Genomic DNA, 25,706 nt, shown 5'->3' with positions numbered 1-25,706 from the left:
AAAAAAAAAAAAAAAAAAAAAAAAAAAGTACTGAATCAGTTTTATATTAGGAATGACACACATGCATGTTGTTTTAAATACTGTTATGCAAAGGACAAGACCTGAGTCATAGAAAATACACAATATATGTCTGTGGTTAATAATAATGAAACACAGACTTAAAATATGTAAAATAAATAAATAAATTCAATTTATAAAAAATTACATTTAAAATTAATTCAGTGAAAAACTGAAACAGCCATGTTGTAAATTCCCAAATGGAAGATTCCCCAATTTTATGTTTTGTACACCCTCTCAAGAAATAAGATACACCCTTAAAAAATAATGAACAATACTAATTAAAGCAAATATTACACAGTTTCAGTACCTCACTGGTCAACCGTATTAGGAGAGCTGCAGCCTCTGAATATTTGCTTTGACTTTTTAAAATTTCAGCACTAAGCAGTACACATCTTTCAGCCAATACCATATTCCTACAGAAAAAAGACAAGAAAAACATAATCAGCACTATAACAATACCCTAGCACATCAAAGTAACCATGTGTTCAGCAAATGATTATATTATATATTATATATTATATATTATATTATTTTGAGTAAAAGAAGTCTATGTTCTTTTTCCACCTACCAAAAAGGTTTTTTAAAAAATCTTCATCAAATTCTCATAATCCATCAAAACTTTTTATCATCATATAATTTTGTAGTAAGAATACAATGCAAAGTTACATTTCCTGTATGCAAAAAACCCAGAATTGGTATCTCTGAACCAGAAGCTAGTAAACAAATAAAAATTGCTTTGAACAAAAATATAACATTTCACCCATATTTCTTTCTCCACAAAACAAATCATCCTAAGTGTAACATATAACGTCAACATTACATAGAACAAATTCCTAACCACAAATCCAAACAAAATAGCAAAGGAAAAGAGGATGTAACAAAATACTAATTTTTAAAAAAATCACTTCAACTTGTCTCTAACTATATTAATTTGATTTGGGAGTTTAAGCATGAAAAATACAGAACTATTAATATCTATTAACAATATAAATGTCAAGTTTACCTCTAAATGGATAAAATACAAATATTATAGTCACCTACTTGCAGATATCCCTGTATGTCTGAATTGCTGTATCCATGTAATGAGCAGGGTATGGCCTAGGCGCTCCTGGTTGAAGAAAAGCTGACACTGCTGCCATTTCCTAAAGGAAAAGACATAATCCATACCATTTCAAAAGGAGAAATATTCTTAAAGTTTAGCATTCAGGAAGCCTAAAAATTGGAATGAAATTTGTTTGGGATTTTTTACTATATACACATATATAAATTTCATAGCCTAATGCACACTTGAAAAACATATTTACATGTTTTTTGTCTTAAATTCTCTAGTCAAATTCAAAGGCTTCCATTCAGAATTTTTTTTTCATTTATTTTTTATTTATCATTATACAATATAGTTGCTTTTTGTGGCCCTTTACCAATTCTATTTTCCAAGAAGACCTAGTAAACACTTTAGGATATGGTGTATATATACTACCAAGTGAGCCTAGCTTAAGATTTCTGCTACCAGGCTGGCCCGTGGCTCACTTGGGAGAGTGTGGTGCTGATAACATCAAGGCCATGGGTTTCGATCCCTATATAGGGATGGTCGGTTAGCTCACTTGGGAGAACATGATGCTGACAACACCGAGTAAAGGGTTAAGATCTCCTTACCAGTCATCCTTAAGGAAAAAAAAAAGATTTCTGCTACCAACTCTCCTTCTTGTTCTTCCCTAACCTTACTCAATGAGTGGAGAACTGATCAATGATAGGATCACATAGAGAGGACAAAATAAGATCTTTCCAATTTCCTGGAGTCAAAAACATGAAAACAGAGCTCACAATAGCCTGCACTATCAATATATTCTGCTAATTACACAAACTAGATTATATCTACAGAGGGGAGAACTGATCAATGATAGGATCACATAGAGAGGACAAAATAAGATCTTTCCAATTTCCTGTAGTCAAAAACATGAAAACAGAGCTCACAATAGCCTGCACTATCAATATATTCTGCTAATTACACAAACTAGATTATATCTACAGAGGTACAAAAATCATTTCTTTGACCTATTATTACTGTCAATTTTCTAGGTCTTATTTCATCTTAAAAATCCATTCTATTGTTAATGCCTAGTACTTCAGATTTAGAAATGAAGATTAAAATACACGTTTTTGTTCTCTCAGTAAAATATACTACATCCACACTTGTATACTCATATAAACCAAGTTTTAATAAAAACTGAGCTGGAAATAACTGGAAATCTTCATAAATTGGGGGAGAAAACATCATTAATGCCATAGTCCACTTTTAGGACAAATAAATGTATTTCCTTGAAACATTTTTAAAAACAGATATACAGAAATAATGGAATTATCTAAAAACTGAGATATAATTAAAGCTTTTAATCTGACAGACTATAAGTTCCATGACAATATGAACCATATCTGTTTCAGAATACCTCTGTATCTTCGGCACTCAACATAATGTGTGCTCCAAAATTTACTGGATGCACTAAATGAAAATACATAATAACCATGTGACAAAATATTCTACAGCTCTGAAAATCATGTTTTCTTAACTAGTTTATATTTTAACTACTATAATAGTGAATATACAGTTCCATATTGTACAAAAAATACCTAATATACTGAGTACATGAAATACTGCTATATGGTACAAAAACACATTACATATACTATATATGAACTATACATAATACATACATATACAAAAATCTTGTAAGAAAAATATGCCCAAATTTTAAGTGATTTTTCAGTTTAATTCTGCAGTAACATTAACCATACATTCAAACAAAACTACATCATTTCTACAGATATAGTGAAAGCATTCATAATAATCACAAGTTATTGCACAATCTTCAATAATCAACCAGTAGACTATTTCTTATATTCTATAATAAATTAACATATTTTATAAAGATTTCATCAAGAACAAGACAAATCTGCATAACCTTCTGATAATTACAACAGATTAAACTATCAAAACAAAATTTCTTCAAGAATTCCTATTGTTGGTTTTGCTATGAATATACTTTACCTTTGTAGTTACCATAACTATCTTCTACAATTTTCACATAAAAAGACATGCAGTACAGTCTATTGTACTACAACATATTTTTATCTTAACAATTACCTAATATGTGAATAGTAAACAGGGAAGTAACACCAGTACAAATGAAATCTGTATTCATTCATACACAAGTTTTCTTAGAAAGGGAATCAAAAATAGCATATTATTATAGAATTATAACCTTCAGCAAGAAAGGAAAAAGCCCTGAGCTCAGCTGCCCAGGCAAGAGCTCTTCTAGCTACCAAAAAAATTGAATGCCTTCCCCATACTGGCAGCCACCACACACACACAAAAAAAAATTGAATGCCTATAGTGCATATGGACTCTATTTCCAGAGAACATCACTTCTAGCTTTGCACAGCTCTGGACTCAAGGTAGGAGGCACTTCCTTCCATGATAAACTTCATGGCAGTTCAACCAGTTAGGAGTTCCTCTTCTCCACCCAGACCCCAGCCAGCATTTACATATTGATTTTTATGGGTTTTTTTTTTTTACAGTCCCTGGGGTAAATTCCAGCCATGCTAAGCTGCCTGTCTAAATCATTTAGGTCATCTTCCAAGGTACCATTTCATTTTAAGTTTTTGTGCTCTGGTTATAAAGATGAAGAGGTTTCAAGAGGACTGTCCCAACCCTATTTTTCTCTGAGGCCTTTTATTTTTAGGGCAGTTTTAACAGACTACAATGATTTTCAGGTGAGCAAATTGTCATGTTTTACCAAATATGCCTTTATTTTCCAGTGCTAAACTAGTTTCTCTCACACAGCTGCTACTAACATCTCCACCTAAATGGCTTAAATGTGGTATTGATCAGATAGTACATAAAAATGAAAAATCTTAAGCACCAAAAAAATCAGAGAATTTGTCATAATTTTATAAGATTTTTACCTATATACAAATATTCAATTTGCAGGTCTTTTACATAAAATTTTATAATTATAAATTTATACCTATATTACAAGGTATTAATAAAATAACATTACGTATTTGTGATTTCATAGTAGTTTATATTAGATGACTATAATACATGATCAGAGAATGTCTAGCTAAGAAAAATTAAGTTTTCAAATACTTCTACTCATGAATATAACATTTTCCATTAACTGAGAAAGGTTTTTAAAAAGTTTGCTAATTTTTTTCATTAAAAATATTAGAGAAATAAAAAGTAATTGTAATATAAGGGCACTTCAAAAAGTTCATGGAAATAAACATAATTAAAAGATAACACAAACCTTTCCATGAACTTTTTGAAGCACTCATATAATTTTACTATTTTAGATTTACATTTTTAAGTTAACTATTTTAATTTTATACATACATGGTACTAAAATAAATGCAAAATAGATGCCAGTTATTAAACAAGTACCTACATAATTACCTATGAACTGAAGTATATAGAGTTCTTAAACACTTATTCTTCACTTTTGTTTATAAACTTCCATGGTTTTTCAAAGATCAAATACAAAATAACTGCTAGTTTTACTCTTTTCTAAACACATAAAGCAAATTACATATATATTTGTGACAACTTTTCAAAAACATTAAAGACTTGTTAAGAATAGAAAATTCTTCTTAAACACCTGGGTTTGCATATCAATTACAAAAACTAACACAGCCAATACTTACTGACAGCTTATTATATATAAGGCAGTGTGCTAAGCACTTTATGTGCCTTATACCTTAACTAATCTTATGCCATTAGAATTCACATTTTATAGGTGAGAAAACTGAGGCTTAGAGATATTCAATAACTTGTCTAAGATGACAGTATGTCTCACACCAAAGTACATGTTCTTGACCTATATTCAGTCTTACATCAAGCAACCTAAAAACATTTTTTAAGGCCAAAAAAAAAATTAACTTCATACTCTGAATATAACAAAAAATGAAATTCAAATTAAATTTTGAAATCTGATGCAAAAATTAGAAGGTACTAATCAAAACTAATAAATCAACCCTCATATATGACTATGGTTAAATGTACTAGTTTGAGGGAAATCCATCAACTCAGCATAAACAAATTCAAAATTTATAAAACATTGTAGGCTATCTGAGTACAACTTTATCCCTAGGAGTTTTGGTTGCCATTAAGAGAAGTTTTTAAATCATTTACGGTAGCAGAGATAAGGAATTATAATACTATTGAATACCAACCAAGGCGCCAGCTGCATAAAGCATTGCTTGATCATTAAGAAAATCCTTCTTTGCAGTATGATAGCAACTATAAGCCAAATCATAATGTTGCACCAAAAAACATAAGTCAGCCATTTTCCTGATCTGAAGCTCTGGTGCTTCTGGTGGATACCTATAAATACAAAATAAGTAAAGAAAATTTATAATAATTTATAATTTATGATTCCCCAAACCATGAAATATTATAAAATGTATTAATAAGCTTCCCTGTTCCTCCAAAACATGCGGAAAACTGATCCTGTTTTACAGTAATTCTACCTCCGAGAGTGTTATTTCTCAAAAATATTTGGAAACAGAAAGTTTCATAATTTAGTTATTTAATTTATAGCCCTGGGAACTTCTCAACAGCAGGTAAGTATTTTCTACATGGTCAAATTACAAAGTAAATGGCTAATTTTAGGTGACTCACTTTTACATGCAAAATCCAAAATAGATTAGTTTTTTTTTCCCTTAAAGCAGGGTTTTGTATAAAACAAAATTTGCTGAATACATACCATGTCTTATAACCACCAGATCATAAAATTGTAGATAAAGAAGAGTTATTAATGAATACTTAATCTAACTCCATCTTTTTATAAACAGGGAAACAGACCCAAAGTAAAGTGAATTTCCCAGTTATCTTATTTTTACATGTCCAATTATTTACAACTGTTTTCTTTTAATTAACATAATTTATTTATAGTCACTGTTCTTATCTACCTGAGTTGACCAATATGAAACAAAAAAACTAAAGAGATAGTTATTTTTGACAGGACATCATATATTCAAACACTAGACAGAGTTAAACACATGAAAAACAAAAATGGTAATATTTTACTCACAGCAATCCAGATGTATTTTTCAGCTCATTAATGCTCTTTTCTGGAACTTTACTGCCACTAAACCATTTTTTAGTTGCAGAAAATAGAGATCGACTCAAACCTTTTCTTGATATTAGCTAAGAAAAAAGATTAAATATGTTGACAAATATGAAGAATTTAACATTTTTTCCTTTACATACAAAAGAAAAATTTTAAAATAACAAAAAAGCTTTAATAGTAAGCAAATATTCATTTAAATAACAATGATTTAAAGAAAACTGTCTAATATGCTGGCAAAACCCTAATGAAAACAAATAAGCCTCTTCTCTAGGGTTGAACAGAATTTTATTAATGACAGTAACTTCAGTAAGTATTAATACTGGCCTATCTTAAAACAAAAACAAAACAAAAAACTTCAAATACTTTAAACAACTTATACTACTACATTCTTAAATTTACTATTTACTTAAATTTTAAAAGTACTAATCCAAAAATTAAGTGTTACCTGATCATTTAACTGACGAATTGTTTTCTCTATATGTGGCAAAAGGCCCCGAAATGTGAACTCTTGTATAAATTGCCGAATTCTATCATGATCAGTAAGTGTTAAACATGCACCATGAATTATTCCAGTACTTGCTTTCTTTGTTTCATGTAATGATGAAACAGATTTTACATGATCTGGGGCATCAATGCTGTTAGAAGGGTCACTGGATTGGTCCAATTGAAGTGGGTGAGCTCTAAAGTTATTTGGTAAGCCATCCACTGAAAAACAGATCTTTGTTTTACTCTTAGAATGCAACAGAAAATTGTGATAATACTATCATACTGCTAAAGAAAAAAAAAAGAACAATGTTGGAACACTTTATTTTTTCGTGTATCTTAGAAGTGTAGCATAATTATTATTAACGTTCTCCCCCTAAAATAAAGGACTTGAATTAATACTTGTTACATGTAATGAAAATTTTTAACTTCATATAAATCAGAATATGAAGAACAGTTTTTAAATAATATAAAGTCACTTTTAAATAGTACAACTGAGCCATAGGAAAATTTAAAAAAAATTTTAGAGTTATTGTTACCAAAACTAATTTAAAAGACAGAAATAAAGCTCTCAAAGTCTTGTAAATTTTGCAATTAATGCTATGCATCACATCTTCCCTTGCTTTCTACAAAAATTTTTAAAAACTGATACACTACTCCTAAAAACAAATTTTTAAATGTCAAAAATAATCAAACTCAAATGGCTCAAAATCTTCATAAGTTAACCTGCCCATTATCTTTTTATACTATGAAAATTTCCCCCATCTTTTATCTGTAATGATTAGCATGCTTTGTCAACAGTACATATTTTCAATCATAAGAGAAACTTAGAAAAAATATATCAAGACCTTTGACTTCGTTATCTAATCCATCCAATGAAAGCAAGTTACTATCAGAATTCTTATTTGAAATTATAGTACAAGGGCCATCTTCATATGACTCCTATCAAAATAAAATAAAAAAGCATTAGCAGTTAGCAGTTATATTTAGTCACATTTAAGATACCACCAAAGCCATCAACAACTTAAGGTTGCTGTGCTAATTGTTGGCCTCATTTATTTGCTACATTGAGACTCTTCCAGTTCCAAATTCTTAACTACTTCCATGTATCTTATTCTATCATTCCGATCCACACCTACTATACTCTTAAATTCCCTTTCACAATCTACTACCCTAATTCTTCCAAATTCTCAGTTTATCTGTTTATATGTGATGTGTGTGTGTATATATATACACAGGTATTCATATAGGCATATATGTATATAGATGTTAAGTATGGAATAATTGTAAGAGAGATGAACCCCTAGAGTCAAGGCAAGGGAAGAAAAAAGGGATGGGTATGGAACCTCCTAGGTCATGGATACAGTATAGGCAGGTTGGACTGAATTCTGAATTTACTGAAGTGTTTGGAAATAATATCCAATGACAGCTGGCCAGTTAGCTCAGTTGATTAGAGCTTGGTGCTGATAACACCAAGGTGAAGGGTTCAGGTCCTTGTACCAGCCAGCCAAAAAACAAACAAACAAAAAATATCAAATGCAACGTTTATTTGTACAAAGGCACTGATTTCTCAGTCAACAAAGAAAACAAACTAAAAATACCCAGACTACTCTACAAGACCAGTAAATATGAGGTTTTATTCTGAGTGTCATGCTTTGAGGAAAATATATAAAGTAGAACTTAATAAGAAGAAAGTGATCAGGACAGAAAACAGTCTGAAACTACCCCTTGAAAAAAAGTTGAAAAAACTAGGCATATTTAGCCCAGAAAAACATAAAAGGAGACATGAGAGCTATCCTTCAGTAATATGAAAGTTGTCTTAACAAAAACAGATATGATACGGTCCTCCCTCAAAAACCAATGAGTACGAAGAGAGAAAAATTTTGGTTGATTCTCATGCTGATCAGACATGGAATGGGTCACTTGAGAAGATAGTGAGTATTATCACTAGACAAGGTCACTCACAGGAAAAAGGAAATCAAAGCATTAGATCAGGGGTTAGATGTGATAACCTTTAAACTATCCTACAACCCAGGCATTCTAGGATCCTAAGTTGCAGAATTTCTGACACCTCTGTATTCTGTTAAAAGTTCTTAAACAAGACAATTTTATTTATGTTCCCCTTCACAACCTTGTATGGCTGGACTGTATATTGAATTTTTCAGTACTATTCCTACTCTAAGTATGGCCCTGAAAGGCAATTTTAAAAAATAAAGCTCCTTCAGTCTGGCCAGTGAGCATTGTTGGTTATAGAGCACAGTGTAATAACACCAAGGTCAAATGTTTGGATCCCCAAACCACCAACCACCCCAAAAAAACACAGCTCCTTCATATCCGACTGGTTCTTTTTTGCTCAGAAACTTTTCCTCAGCATTATCTTAAAGAAGGTCAGCAATCATCTCAGTATTAAAGCCAGGATAGCACTATATCTAGATTTAAAATTCCATTTATAAGATAGAATAAGGCAAATAAATAGATTGTTAAATATTATTTATATTAGAAGATCAAAAATTATATAAACTTCATTATAATTGATTTTTTAAAATAATATTACATAAGAATACATAATACAGTTTAGCTGTACAAAATACAAATACATTTTCCATTTACTTAAGAAATCCTCCTAAACAAAAAAAGTCAACTCTTGATTATCTGAACTAAGCATATGAACTTGGCGTTTGACTACTACCAAGTGACAGACAACTGTACCATAAATTTTAACAGAATGTGAAAACTTACACCCACCCACTATGGCCAACAGACAATTAACATTAGTCTAGAATTCAAGATTAAGAGTAAGTATGGGAGAAACATTACCTGAAAATTCAGAAGAAAGGGAAATCAAAGAAAAGTTTGGGAAAAAGCCCACCCATCTAAAAAGTATAAACTCCAAGAGGACATGTTGAAAGTATGGACCATGTTGAAAGTGTGGGAAGGCAACCCCACAGCATGTGGATAATAAAGAATTGACTGTAAGCATTCATAATGAATTAAATGGACAAGCCAAAAATTCTATTCTCTACATGTCTAGCCAATCTAATTCAATTTTTAAATGTGTAATTCACTCTTCATCTTTTAAGAAGAACATCAATTAACACTGATTTATATACCTGAAAAAAATACACATAAGAGATTACTGTAGTTGGTTAGAAACAGCTTTTGAAGCACTGATTTAAGAGCTCACAGCTGATGCCTTAAGACTGGACAGATTCCACAAAATTAACGTTAATAATTGTACTAGTTAAGCAAAGACATAAAAAAATCTACAGTGATACTATTATAAAATTAAAGTACAGCTTTAATGGTTTGCTTCATTTTTTTTTTACATATACCTGGTTTTGAATACTATTTTTCTGGAGATACTGACTCCAAGGATCTGGTATCTGTTCATCTGACGCTCGATTAGATGTTCGAGAATTAATTTTAAGCAAATAGCAACCCTGAGTTCCATATTTATGTTTCATTTCTTCATAAATTAATTCAGCTCTAAAATAAAAAAACAAAAAAATGTTTGTAGTAAATGGGGAGAAAACTTTGGCAATAACAGATTTTAAAATAATACAAAATAATGCAAAAATAACCTCTAAAAAAGGCAGGAGAGAAAATTAGAGGATAGAATAATCAAAAAGCCTGAAAAAAAAAACATGATCCTAATTGAAATTTAGCTAGCTTGATCACCTTAAAGCAGAGCTACCGAAGTGCATTCAATGGAATAAAATTCTGCAAGATATTCATACATGTTATTCAAAGAGAAAGTTCTGGTGATCAAACTAGTTTGGGGGAACTATAGTAAACAAAACCTGATTCTTTACCGTAGACCAACACTGGGCCTTCTATTTGCTAATGTGCACTATGATTTCCAAAGATTCAAACTTACACATTAGGAACACTTTTTCTAAACTATGGGAACCAGTCTTCAGAAATTATGACTTTGGGAAATTCTGTCTTAGAGAACATTTATCACTAATTAAAAGTGCTAAAATGGAAAAGCACAGCATCAAAATACTCACAAAACAGAAAAAAGAAAGAGAAAACTAAAAAACAGTAGCCAAGTCATTTATTACATAAAATCCAATTTTTCTCTTGCAAAATTTATAGTAGCTGTATCTATGAGCTAGCTCTCAGATGCAACAAAAAGCATTCTGATTTCCACACTTTAAGATAACTAAACTCGCCAGTCAGCGGGACTTAAGATAATTCAAGTTCAAATAATAAGATGGCCTAAGAAGCAAACAGTACAAACTATGCAAAATGAAATTTTGGTCCACAGAGGTAACCTAGTTTTTTTTCAGTCAGTCAGTCATCTGGCGAAACAAAAAAAGACACAAAAAACTATACCTGCAAAATCTTACAATGTATTCAAATGTAAATGCTGATACTGTACAAATAACAAGACTAGTAAACAACTAAATCATATTATACACTATAAAATTAGGGCTGAGTAAGTAAAATAGTTACAAAAAATTTATATAAATACAGATAGAAATATATGTGTATGTGTACACACACTCAAGGACAATAAAACAAACTTCTGCTCATTTTACCAATGATACTGCTAAACATAGTAGCCATTGTTCTACTACTTGAATTACCTCTTAAATGTCCTGGTTACAACCATTCAATATGGAAGATACATACTACATTCACCTTATAGACACTAATTTTAATAGCTAGTTCAAATTATTTCTATTTATACAGTATACTTTATTCAACAGGCTATAGACATTTCAAAAAACTATGAAGATTGGTAATTCTCAGATAATTCTTTGGTATTACAGAAGAAAATTTATTTAAAAGATGATGATTTATGCTTAGAACAAGGGTAGGAAATGACTATTAAATTAAATATCCTAAATGGCACTGACATATCAGAATAATAGTTTGAAACAAAAGATTAATTTGACCCACACCTCAAACCAAAAGCCAAAATAAACTCCAAAGCCATAAAAGTAAAATAGCTTTTAATGTTTATCCTATTTTTCAAAGATTTATTTTATTTTTAAATACAAGTTATTCACATATCCCAAAGATAAAAGGATTACTGCAAATCCCTAATAATGAATATTAAAGGGAACATAAGAAAGAAATGTTTGGCTGTTTTTGAGACTGAAAAACATCAAGGCTAAAAATATAAAGGGACAAGAGAATGGACAGCGAAAAAAGAAGTCAGGCAGTAAAAAGTAAGAAGAAAACTGGGAAGGAGAAGAAAAAATAAATGAGAAATAATTTTGTATAAAGTAAGAAATAACAGCTAAGACCATTAGATGTAAAATGACAAGTGCTTTTTGTACAAAGATTGTATAACAGATTTACGTTTAAAAGAAAGTTTGGGTAAGTAAATATGAAATCTAACATAAAACAACTTAGCTGTTAAATATAACTCCAGAATAAAAAGTAAAGTTAAATGCTTTATTAATAAATACATATTATAATAAATTTTTACTTTCTTGGATAAAAAAATTAACTCAATTTAAACAAGCCATGTCCAAATTAATGTTAAATCATTTAACAATTAAAAAAAATTAACAATTGTTAAATTAAATTTAACAATTAAAAAAATTTTTTTAATTAAAAAAATAAAACTTACCTCTGTTCATCTCCTGCACTTACATCATGTAAAAGTACATAATATTTAAGTGTATTTGGTATAAACCACTTGGGGTAGGAATAATCACTGTTATGCTGAATTCGATGCTGTTCTTGTGACAACTTTGAAAACTGTTCCACGGGCTCAGCTTCACTAGATGATGCTACCAACATACCTTATAAACCATATTATTAAGGTAATCATTACTTATCACAATGCTAAATATTATTCTATTAAGATAAACTTTAAGGAGATAATTTCTCAGCCAAAAAAAAATCTGATTTCATAGGTTTTCACTGAAAGCACAAAATAATTTCTCCAATACTCCCAAAGTAATTTAAGGTTCTAAATCTTAAAGATTTTTTTGTTGACAGTTTTTTAGGTCATTTACATACTTGATAAGGAAATCCATAAAAATTAAAAATGAACAGTTATCAAAAGTGTATAACTATCGGGCCGGCCCGGTGGCGCACTGCTACAGTGCGCCGCTTGGGAGTGCGGTGGCGCTCCCGCCGAGGGTTCGGATCCCACATACAGACCGGTTCCCGCTCACTGGCTGAGCGAGGTGCAGGCGCAACACCGAGGGTTGCGATCCCGTTGCCAGTCCCGGTCCAGTACGGGCGCGACACTGAGGGTTGCGATCCGTTGCCGGACACGAAAAAAGACAAAAAGGAAAAAAAAAAAAAAGTGTATAACTATCAACTTAATGAACAATTCTGATGAACATTATTCCTCCCCATTCCACCTTAGTGCTGTTTCATCTCTATCTTACCTCTTTTTTCTTTTTCTTTTTGGCAGCTGGCAAGTATGGGGATCCGAACCCATGACCTCAGTGTTACAATACCACGCTCTAACCAATATCCTACACCTCTTAACTTTTCTCTGTAACCTCATTAAGAAAAGTAAGGGCTGGCCCATTAACTCAGTAGGTTAGAGTATGGTGCTGATAACACTGAGTTCCAGAGTCCAATCCCTGTGTTGGCCAGCTGCCAAAAAATGACAAAAAAACAAAAATTATGGAAAAAAAAAAAGGGGGGGCTGGCAGGTTAGCTCACTTGGGAGAGCATAGTTCAAATAACACCAAGGTCAAGATCCCATACTGGCCAGCTGCCAAGAAAAAAAAGAAAGAAAGAAAACTAAAAATGCACAAACCTCAAAGGAGGATAATACCCATAAAAAGGTTACTAAAAATATGGAAAATGGTTTTAAAATATGAGCCTCAGATTAAGCAATTAATCTTGAGGCAATCAGCAAATGCAATTGACATTGACCATTTACATTTTCTCTTTCTAAAATGATTTTAAATTTTAGTAAAGCATAAAATATTCAACTAGAGGCCTAAGGAAAAATAATAAGCCCTCAGTAGTCTTATTTTATAATTGAAAATTACTTACAGCAGTCCTGTATTTAGGCTGACATTTAACAAAACAATAACAAAAGCCTAATGCATCATTAATAAAAAATTTCTCCATTCTCTGTATCCTCTCAACAATTTTGCCTCATTTAACTATTTCTGAGATTAATAACTTCCATAATATTTGATTTTAAAACAACATAAAGTTCAAAGGATACATGCTAAATAGTGGTTCAAAAATTCATGATCTGATGCTGGCATTGACTGAAGAAAGGTCTCTCTGTAAGACTCAAACCATGGAGTAGTACCTAAAATTAACAACATATAAAACAGTTAAAATTCCTCAATAGAATCAGTTTACAACAAAATTTTAAGTCCATATTCCTAAAAGGTGTAAAAGGTAATTTCTAGCAGTAAACAAGCATTTTTCACCTGTGCTTTTAAGATATCCATGGGATGTGTGTGTGAATACACTCACATCATATACAAGGATACTTCTAAAAGTTTGCATAAAAACAGAATTAAAAGATAATATGAATCTTTACACAAACTTTTTGAAGACCTCTTGTACATATACACACACCAGAGTACTTTTAAAAGTTTGTGGAAAAATAGAACTAAAACATAATACGAATATTTCCACAAAATTTTGAACTGCCCTTGTATAGCTCTTAAGCCATTTACACAATTATATATGCTAGTATACATACTTGCAAAAATAAAATTGGGTTATTTCCAAACCTACAGTGTTCCCACAACCTATTTACTTATTAGTGCTCTAAATATACCTACATGAGTAAAAAGATTTTAGAATGATCTAAGTTTTGTGCCCCTGCCACTAATCATACTGTCATAAGTAGTTCCTTTCCAGAAATATCACCTCAGAACAGTTCTCAACCAAGGGTGATTTTGACCCCCAAGAATCACCTGGCAATGTCTGGAAATATTTCTGGTTGTCAGAATTGGGGGAGGGGGGATTTGCTACTAGCATCTAGGGAAAGAGGTCAGAAATAATGCAAAATATCCTACAATGCACAGGACAAGACAGCCCCCCACAACAAAGAATTATCTGGCTCAAAATGTCAATAGTGGTATGGTTGACAAACCCTACTTTATAATTTGATTACTTAAGTATGACAGTAACAAACCATCTTTAAATGAAATTTCAAAACATATTTACCTTATAATCAAATACAAAGAGATGTACTTTCATTTCATAAATGTATATAATGTAATTCTTTTGGGGCAGGGACATATTTATTATTTTTTCTTTATATTCTAAGATGTTGCAGATCAGTTGGTGGGGAGGTGAAGAGGGAAAGGGAAGGGAGAAAGGGTGGGAGGAGTAGGGAGGAGGAAGGAGGAAGGGTGGGGCGTGGTTGAGGCCCATAGCACCCCTCTCATTCTGGCAGGGGAGCCCAGGTTGGGGTCGCTTCTGGCAATGGTTCAGTGGTTGCCTCTGGGCTGATTGCAGATGTTAGGGGGGCCATGGCTAAGACCCTCAACCCCCCACACCCTGGCTTGGGAGCCTGGGGTGCTTCCAGCAGCAGCCTGGAGGTTGTTGCTGATGGATGCAAATATTGGGTGGGGGTGGGGGCATGGCTGAGGCCCTTAGCCCTCCCAACCCAGGCTTGGGAGCTCAGGGCACTTCCCGCAGCAGCCTGCTGGTCTTTGCTGGGCTGGATGCTGACGTTGGAGGGGCCAGAATAAGGACCTTGGCCCCTCTGGCCTGGCTTGGGAGCCTGGGGCATTACCAGCAGCGGGCTGGTGGTCATCGCTGGGCTGGATGCAGATGGCAGGGGGTTGTGGTTGAGGCCCTCAGTCCACCACCTCCCTGGCTGAGGGGACCGTGACACTTCCAGCAGCAGTTTGGTGGTCATTGCTGAGTTGGACACAGTTGTCGCTGGGCTGATTGAAGACATTGGGGGAGCAGGGCTGACGCCCTCAGCCTCAAACTGCCCTGGCTTGGAAGCTCAGGGCACTTCTGGCAACAGTCTAGTGGTCACTGCTGAGCTGGAAGCAGATGGCAGACGGGCACAGCTGAGGCCTTTGGCCCCCCCACCACCCCAGCTTGGGAGCACAGGGCACTTCTGGCAGTGGCCTGGAGGTCACTGCTAGGCTGGAGGCTGACATCAGAGGAGCGTGGCTGAGGCCCTAGGCCTCTCCCCACCCAGGCTGGGGAGCCCTGGGTGCATCTGGCAGCAGCCTGGTGGTCATCACTGGATTGGATGTGAGCTTGGCAGGGAACAGCTGAGGCCTCAGCCCTCCTCCCACCCCAGCTTGGGAGCATGGGGGACTTCCAGTCCTTCTAGGTTTTACAGGTGTTCTTTGGTGGTGTTAGACCTTTACTGGTTGATATCAGAACTTTGTCTCTGATCTGTGGGTGTTTTGTGTTTTCTTTCACTTCTGTGTTGGATTATTTGCTATTCCCACCACTTAAACTCTGCACTGGAGCTAATTTGTTGTCCTTTGGTTATTTCTAAAATGGTGGAACTTCCTGTGGGGACCAAAACTTCATCTCTGTGGTTGAGCTAAATTGCTGCTTTGCTGCTGATTCTCTGGGGAAGGCTCTTTGTGCAGCTCAGGGTGTAATTATTGACCTTGTAAGCACTTACGGGTCTTGTGAGGTCCGGTATACCTGGGTTGTGTGGAAACTCCAGTCTGAGGCTGAGTCTTTTCAGCAAACTACACCCCCTGCAGTTCTATATTCCTGTCCAGTGTCCAGTGAATGGGCGTGTGTTGACTGGAGTGCAGATTAGCTGTCCATGCTGTGCCCGAATGTTCTCCGGGTGGGCCCTTCTCCACCCCGCCCCACACTCCAAACACTTCCCATGGGGCGGGCCATGCATCAGTCCCTTGTGATGACTCACCCGCCTCTAAGTAACTCCTTTTTTCAGTTGTCTGTGGCTCCTCACTCCTATGTGGGTCCATGGAAACCCTGTTAGTGGTCTTGCTGGTCTGGGGGCCACCAAGGCCCTCCTCTCCCCTGCAGCTTCCATGCAACTTCATACAAAGGGCACACCCCCTGCTTTTGCCAGCTCTTATTTCATGTGCTCACCAGGGCCAGTCTTGAAATAGTCAGGGCTTGAAACGGTCGAAGCGGTCCCTTCTTTCTCTCATCGTGGTTTCTCCTGCCTTCATCAACTCTGTAGGTCTCTTTTACTCTTCCCCTGAGCTCTAGCAGCCCCAGCTTGGCAATCTTTGCTTTTTAATAGTTGTAAATTGGTTTACTGTGGGAGAGGGTGACACTGGGTGCCATCTATTCCATCATCCTGACTGGAAGTCCTCTATAATGTGATTCTTAAAATGTCAACTCTTATTCCATGCTAAGCATTTTACATTATAACTATTCTCCTTTTTTTCATGTGAACTTACTTAAACTGAGTCATTTCACTAGGTTTAAGCAGATTATCCAAATCACAGCTTTTACTAAAAGGACACTCCATTCCTAACTATTTGCACTGATTACTAAACCTTATATCCTTTTTGTTTTCATCTTAATCACTAAAAACACAGCAAATATATTCTTTCTGCTTACACTATAAATACCGCATTAGACAACTGGAAAGCTTGAAGAAAAAAGCCATTCATCTTGACCAAACAGCATATACCTGGTATCAAATACACAAAAAACTTTAATTCCAACAAATGTCTCATGAGAATGACCTATATGTTGTAGTCTGAGTAAGAGAACTATTACTGTAACAATTTCATGTTCATTGCCTGTAGAAAAGGAAAAACATTCCCAGAAATATGGTAATCTATATGAAAAATGGCAAAATTGGAGAATAAATCACATAGACTAATATCTGTTACAATAGGAAACCAATTTCTTCACCAGCCAAACATATATCCTTCCCTACTGAATATCAGTCAAAATTAGTCTGTCTTCAAAATTAACGTATATTTTCACTTAGTACCGATGACAAGAAAATAAAGGATAGTGAAAATTTCAGTTAAACAGGAAGGAATCTCTACAGATATGTGGAAATTACTCTCTCTACCTATTTGATTATTTTCTGTTTACTTTGTTGTTTCAATGCTGCTTACACTGAACAAACAATAGATAAGTTGTAGTCATATGAAAAGGGGTTTGTTTCATGGTGGGGGTAGGGAGTTCTGAATAAACAAAGTAGATCTTCCAAAATAGCTATTCTTTACAACATTATCTGTAATAACACAAGACTAGAAAACATACATGTCCATCAGAAAAGAACTGGTTAAATAAATTATGGTATATCCACTAAATGGATGCACTATGCAGCTGTAAGAGAAAGGGGACAATCTCTTTATATTGCTATGAAGTACTCTCCCTGATACATTAAGTGAAAAAAGTAATAGAGAAAAGTACGCATTTTTGTGTAAGGCAGAAAATGTGAAGAGCCACACACATATTTGCTTATATTTTCAAAGAAAAATAATAGAATGATAAATCTAAAACATTCAATTATCTTTAAGGGAGAGAAAAGAAAGAACAGAGATGAAAAAGAGGAGGGGATATGAATTCAGGCTATATCTCTCTGTACCTTGTTGTATAGTTTTGACTTTGGAACTATGTAAATGCATACACATTAAAAATAAAATTAAATTGAAAAGAAAAAAGCAAAATGCATACACATACACATACATATAAGTTCTTAAATGAAATAATACCTTTCTAAATACCAGTGCAAAACGGAACTGGGTACTCAACTAAGGATACGACGAGCAAATGAAAAACTTAAAAATATACACGGTAAAAGAAAGAAAAGAAAAAAATTTTTTTTCTTTAAAAAAAAAAATATATATATATACATGGCAGAAATGAGTTTTATTCTTCAGGTAACTTAAAAATATACACGGTAAAAGAAAGAAAAGAAAAAAATTTTTTTTCTTTAAAAAAAAATATATATATATATACATGGCAGAAATGAGTTTTATTCTTCAGGTTGATAAGGTAAGTTGTCCCTTCAACGATGTGTTTCCTTGATAGGCCAAATAGGAAGTCCTCCTTCAATTTTGTTACACGCCAATAAATCAAGAGCATCCTTGTATTTTTCTCTTTTTCAAATGATGTTTTTTCACAGAAAGTGTAAAAAAAAATTGGTACCTTTTAAAAATTTTATGTTAACACAAGACTTTAACACTTAGTGACAATTCTTTCCACTTAAAAATTTTCTTGTACTTATTATGGGATCAAATCACTATTTTGCTCATACTCCTTTCCATCTCTACGCATTCTGTTTGGAATTAAAACAGCAACCATGTTATCCTAGTAGTTAAGTTTCTCTATGCAGAATGTACTTTGAAGTATTAGTAAGGAAGAGTAGTATGTTCTTCCTTCTTATCAAATAGGATACTGCCCAAACAGTACTATTCAAGGACAATACCTACAGTCAGCAGATAATATTGTAAATGAAAAGTAAATACAACACATAATAGATAATAGGATAGATAACAAAAGGTGAAAAGGCATCACCGTACCCCCCTCATTATATAAAAATTAGACAGACATGTTAATTGAGTCGAATATGAAAAAGTAGTAGCTAAGTGGAAAAAAAGATAATAGGCAAGGATTAGAGTGAGAATAATCTGAGAAACTAAGATCACCACAAGAAATACCTGTATATAACGAGGATTCTTTCAATTCCATCAATGTGTCTTTCCAATTACTGTACCAAGGAACACTAGCTTTAATTGACCAATCTGATGAAGAAAACATGGCACTGTTAAGCTAGGTTTATGAAGTAAATATCTAACTTCTATTTCTTAAACAGAGCCACACACATGAAAAGTATGCTAACTCACATTAATGGTAAAAATTAGAAGCATACTTCTGGATATACAGAGAATTAATACCTTACTAAAATAGATAAAATCACTTACTATAATCTCCAAAGAAAATTATTCTAACAAAATTTTACTAAAATGAATTCAGTACTTCATCATTCCCAGTCCTCAAGGCCAACATAAAAAAAAAAAAAAAAAGCTGAAAGGAGGTGCCATAAAGTAAGAGAAGAAGCTAAAGAAGCCAAAAAAAAAACTTTTCAAAATCAAAATCAAGATGGCAGAATAGACAGTCCCCAGCATCACTCTCTTCCACGATCGACCAACTTACAACTATTAAAAAGCAAGGACTGCCAAGATAGGGCTACTGAAGCTCAGAGGAAAAGGAGGAAAGACCTAGAGATTTCATGAAGGTGGGAGAAGCCACAATGAGAGAAAGGAGAGACCACTCTGAGACCATATTGAGCCCTAACCATTTCAAGGTTGGCCCTGTTGAACACACAGAGCAAGAGCTGGCAAAAACCACTGCTGTACCCTTTGTGTGAAGTTACTTGGAGACTTCAGGGGAGACGAAGGCCTTGGTGGCCCCCTGGCCAGCAAGACCATTGACTGAGTTCCCTTGGACCCACATAGGAGCGAGGAGCCAAAGACAACCAAAAAAAGGAGCCATTCGAAGGCTGGTGAGTCACTGCAAGGGACTGACACATGGCCCGCCCCATGGGAAGTGTTTGGAGTGTGGGCAGTGGGGGAGATTGGCCCACTGGGGGAATATTGGGGCACAGTGTGGACAGCTGATCTGCCCGCCAATCAGCACACGCCTACTCAGTGGAGACTGGTCAGGAATATAGAACTGCAGGGGGTGCAGTGTGCTGAAAAGACTCAGGCCCAGACCAGAGTTTCCACACAACCCAGGTGTACCGGACCTCACAAGACCCAGAAATGCTTACAAGGTCAAGAATTAAAACTTGAGCTAACACAAAAAGCCTTCCCCAGGGAATCAGCAGCAAAGCAGCAATTTACCTCAACCACAGGGCTGAAGTGCTGGTCCCCACAGGAAGTTCTACCATTTTAGAAACAACCAAAGGACAACAAATTAGTTCCAGTGCAGAGTTTAAGTGGTAGGGGTAGCTAATATTCCAACAAAGAAGTGAAAGAAAACACAAAACACCCACAGATCAGAGACAAAGTTCTGATATTAAGCAGTAATGGTCTAACACCACCAAAGAACACCTATAAAACCTAAAAGAGGGCCGCCCGGTGGCGCACTGCTACAGCGCGCCGCTTGGGAGTGCGGTGGCGCTCCCGCCGAGGGTTCGGATCCCACGTACAGACCGGGTCCTGCTCACTGGCTGAGCGAGGTGCGGGAGCAACACCGAGGGTTGCGATCCCGTTGCCGGTCTTGGTCCGGTACGGGTGCGACACTGAGGGTTGCGATCCGTTGCTGGACATGAAAAAAGACAAAAGGGAAAAAAAAAAAAAAAACCTAAAAGAGCAGGAAGCCTCTCCCCCTCCCCAGCAGGAGTGGGGTGGGGGGTTGCCAAGGGCCTCAGCCATGCCCTCCCCCCAAGTCTGCATCTAGCCCAACAACCACCACACTGCTGCTAGGAGTCCCCCAAACCCCCAAGCCAGGGTGGGGGTGCCAAGGGCCTCAGCCACACCCCCAACATCAGCATACAGTCCAACAACCACCGAACCACCACCAGGAACCCCCCAGGAACCCAAGCAGGGGGCACGGGGTGGGGGACACGGGCCTCAGCCATGCCCCCCCCCCCCTTCACAACCTGGCCAGCAAAGGAGCTGGCCATGGACCTGCCCTGACCCCCTACCCCATCACTGTCCTCCTACCCCCCTTCCTGTTCCCCTCCCACTGCTCCACAACATCTCTGAATGGAAAAAAAGTAATTAATAATAAACAAATTTTTTTAAAAAAAGAAACTATTTCCTTCTCATATGTAGTTTATCCTAACCACTTGGGATTCTTTTAAAAATATGCCTAAAGAGTTCAGTTATAGTAGTGCCAGCACCTGTTTTTAAAAGCAAACAGCAATCAATCTCCCTTATGTGGAGATGTTGGCAGGGACCTGAGAATGCAAGTAATATAATTAGATAAAATAATTTCTCACAATCAAATCCTAACTACATTGTTCCTATAAACTACCTACCAAACCACTTTAATAGATTGTTTAAAAAAATAAATAAGGCCTCCCCAGTATACAGATAGGCACTCAGTAAATTTGAGAATCCTTCTCTGCAGAAACTAAGTAATCCCAAAGAAAAGAACTATGTGTCATGAAAACCAGGCAACCCTCAAGCCTACTCAACAACCTCACCACCCAATAACAAATTCCACTAACTGATAAGCTTTTCGTCAGGGTTCTAATGCCTCAATTTGAAATAGAAAATAATGCCACAGGCTCATCAGACATTTGAGGAAAGTTTCCAACATGAAAAAGATAAAAACAAACAAACTGAAAAAATACTGTGAATGAGAGAAGAAAGCTTAAGATAGAAGAAAACTTAAAAACAGAAAGAAGCCAACAACTTATTAATGTCCTCAGAGTTAAGACACCCACAACATGAAACAAGAACAGCATGGCACAAAAAAGGAAAATCCAGAGAACAAGAAAATGTCTCCAAAAAGAAAAAAATAATTCAATAGGAAGGTCAGAAGATAAAGTCAAAGATATCCCCTAGAAAGTAAAACAAAAAGACAGATGAAAAATATTGGTAAAATATAAAAACATTAGAGGATTAACTCAAGAAGTTCTACTTCCAATTAACAGTAGTTCCAGAAACAACAGGGAAAGCAACGGGGAAGAAATAACAAAGAAAGAATATAAGAAAATTTCTCAGGAGTAAAGAATATACATATATATGTAACCAGACTGTGGAAAGGAGCTGCTCACTACGAACAACAGGGAAAGCAACGGGGAAGAAATAACAAAGAAAGAATATAAGAAAATTTCTCAGGATTAAAGAATATACATATATATGTAACCAGACTGTGGAAAGGAGCTGCTCACTACGATGAGTAAATAAGGAGTTACGATGGGCCCAACATTAAATTTCAAAATAGCAGAGATAAAGCGCTTCTAAAAGTCAGAGGGATGGAAGAGAATATGTATCATAATGGTTTCCAACTACTTAAGAGCAATACTAAAAGCTGAAAGAAAGTGGATCAATTCTGAGTGAAATGATTTCTAATAACATACACAGTCAAACCATCAATCAAGTACATAAAATAAGAACATTTTCAGACATTCTCTTCTCAACAACTTTATTTTCCATGCATCCTTTCTCAGGAAGCTACTAGAGATGTCCTTCACCATATCAAGGAAATACACCAAAAAAGATATGAATGATAGTCTACAAGAAGAATAGAGAATGAAATCCTCAGGATGACAGGTGTGAGACAGGTGTGAAACAGGTATTGGAGAATAATAAGTCCAAGATGGAGTATAACACTGTTTATCAACTTTTATTTCATTATCTTCCCCCCAATGAGCATTTTTAGACTTTTTTTCTAGTTGCTCCTTTCCCCCAACAAAAAAATTTTTTACATAATACTATAGATATATTGTGCATCTATTTATGCACCATGACCATTGGAGAGTCACAAACCATTGCAATATCTAAGATTTTTTGACCTCCAAGATCCAATTTTCACTTCATCATCATTGGTAGTTGATATCATCTCCACTGAGAATGTATGGAGTAGAAAGAGAGATGTCTGGAAGGAGATCTTGATAAAAGGATTTTTTAAGAAATTAATCTTTCAAGTGAAAAATCTTATTGAGGAAGTTTGAGAGGCTAGCAAGAGAATAAAGGACTCTGAGCAAGATGGTCTTGTTTTTTGGGTTTTTTTGGCAGCTGGCCAGTACAGGGATCCAACCCCGGACCTTGCTGTTATTAGTACCACGCTCTAAAAAGCTGAGCTAACCAGCCAGTCCAAGATGTTTTTAATGAAATACTATATATGAAAGCCAATTAATTGGTTCAGCAGTGAAGAAGTAAACAATATTTAGTCATAATATTGTAAACAGTAAATATTAACCAAAAATTGTGAAAACTACATTCAGGAAATGGGGAAAAAAGGAAGGGGAGTAAGTAAGTTAAATCCTCATCACTCATAACAAGAAGTCAATGAATAAAATTTAAGACTGATTAAGCCATAGATAGCCATATAAAAATATTACTTAGAAACACATAATAAATATTAGAGGAAAATACTAAAGGAATTGGTGGGGCAGCGGGCAGGGAGCAGATCACCGTCGCTTTTTCCTCATATGTGTCTTTAGCATTATATGTACATGCATATATCATTTTGATAAATTAATTTTTTAAAAGTAAAAAGCATGTGGCCTTTGGAAGTTAGAAAAATACTCGCAGTACAAAAAAGACACTTTTGTTTTTTAAATATGATAGGCAATCCCTGTCTGTGCCCTCTCAGCCCTCCAGCATACCAGATATGCCATATCCCTATTGTAACGTATTGTGATTGTAATGTATTATAAATAATAATGTACTATGATTACTGATTAACATGGCCATCTCCCTACCATCTCCAATGCAAAGCGTGAAGCAGGAAATCAGTAAATATTTGTTGCATGAATAACAAAAATGTTAAGATCCTGTAAAACAGAATCACAGGATTAAAGGTCTGAGAGGCCTTAAGAAAGAATCTAACCAAACTCTTGTTTTCAAAGATGGAAACAGAGTCTCAAAAACACTAAGTGACTTATTCAAGTTATCCATTTAACTAATGGTTATATAGTAGTATAAAAACTTAGACACTCTGGCATTTAATTCATTGCCCTTCACAACACAATACTGATGACAGGAAAATAATAGTTCAAAATCCATTACTTTCGCAGAGAATTATCTACATTTTTGCCTCATGTTGAAAACGTTATGCCAGGAACTCCTCAAAATATGTATCATAAAATTCAGATTACTTTGATTAGTAAAGATAACCATAATATTCTAAACTTAAAATTATCAAGTTAACCCTATGTGGCTGGAATTAAAATTAATGGCAAAGAAAGAAGAAAAATTATGGAACATTTAAGCAAAATAATTCTACAAATATTTCTAAGTATATTAAGTGCAACCCACTAACTTCATGACCTAAAACATGCCATTTAAGTTCTCTACATATGTTTAGGAAAATCTTTAAATATACCATCAGAATTTATTAAAGTATTAGATTAAAAATTATACTGGCCTAAAAAGACTATTTTATTAAGCTGCTGAAATAATTAGGTGATGTACTTTCAATCTTTTCCAATTACATCCTTCAAAAGAGTCACACCAAATACTGCTAACTCACTTCACATAAATTTGTATATAATTTCACCTACCATTCTTGTTATGAAAACATTTTCTATTCAGATCAGATTAAGAAGCACTCATAAAAGACTATATATTTATACATATTTTATAAACATTTCCTCCACTTAATACCAAGCAAGATTAAAATACAACAAATAATGCTTTTTATTTAATTACAATATTATTTACATCACAAAAGAATTTTTTTAATCTACTGTTAGCTCTTTCATTCAACAAATATGTATTATGCATATATTTTAGGTATTACTTTAGGTACTAAAATAAAATAGCCAAAGTTCCTGGGACTTTTTCAATACTACTCCCAGGCTCTAGCACTCAGTAAGCACTTAAATATTTGTTAAATGATCTCCAAGTCACAGAATTACTTTTTCTAACAAAGAAAATTTTCATTTAAAAAATGATAATAAACCTTATTACATACCACTGATGTTAAGGTCATAATCTCCTGCCGTAATCACATTAGCTACTAATCCTTCTGCAGGCTGACTGCTAGAAACAACATCATTCAATAGCTTCCGAATGGCTCCAGGCTGAGGTGGTTGAGTGATAATGTTGCTTACTGCTATCTTCAAATTTTTAATTACGTGAAGCTGATTATTAGGGTCTCTCATATGAACTTAAAAAAAGAGAGAGAGAGAGAGAGAACTTGAAATTAATTCTACACAATCCATAATAATCCAAAATTGGGTTGTTTATAAACAAAAAGGATACTCAAATCAGAAACCAGAAATTCCAAGTGGAACATTCTCTTATATACCAAAAGGGCTAGCTAGTCTATTTACTACAGGATTCCTTCCTCTCCTACAATGCTACTCCTTCTGCTTTCCCTGGTCTTCTGCCTGCATTCTCAGCCCTTAATTCACTATCATAAATATTCATGCCCACTCTGGAGCAAATATTGATGGTAGGGGAGGATGTACAAGTGTAGGGGCAGGGGATATATGCGAACTCTCTGTACTTTGTTTAATTTCGCTGTGAA

The 25,706-nt window shown here is 34.7% G+C and overlaps 1 protein-coding gene across 1 annotated transcript in view; it reads right to left on the bottom strand.

The window, feature by feature from the left end:
- Positions 1–25,338, bottom strand: part of TRAPPC8 (trafficking protein particle complex 8) — a 79,732-nt gene extending 54,394 nt beyond the window's left edge. The window contains exons 1-10 of the mRNA XM_008569612.1: positions 25,149–25,338; positions 13,828–13,917; positions 12,256–12,430; positions 10,001–10,154; positions 7,517–7,610; positions 6,631–6,890; positions 6,147–6,262; positions 5,287–5,437; positions 1,102–1,202; positions 368–473 (exon numbers count right to left, since the gene is read on the bottom strand). Of these exons, the coding sequence (XP_008567834.1) occupies positions 368–473; positions 1,102–1,202; positions 5,287–5,437; positions 6,147–6,262; positions 6,631–6,890; positions 7,517–7,610; positions 10,001–10,154; positions 12,256–12,430; positions 13,828–13,917; positions 25,149–25,338 (1,437 nt within the window). The remainder of the gene's footprint in view (positions 1–367; positions 474–1,101; positions 1,203–5,286; positions 5,438–6,146; positions 6,263–6,630; positions 6,891–7,516; positions 7,611–10,000; positions 10,155–12,255; positions 12,431–13,827; positions 13,918–25,148) is intronic.
- Positions 25,339–25,706: the final 368 nt, after the last annotated feature.

Source organism: Galeopterus variegatus, unplaced genomic scaffold (genome assembly GCF_000696425.1).
Source record: "Galeopterus variegatus unplaced genomic scaffold, G_variegatus-3.0.2 Scaffold520, whole genome shotgun sequence".
NCBI lineage: Eukaryota > Metazoa > Chordata > Mammalia > Dermoptera > Cynocephalidae > Galeopterus > Galeopterus variegatus.
Note: the sequence above shows the minus strand (reverse complement) of the source record. Positions and strands in the feature narration are given on the sequence as shown.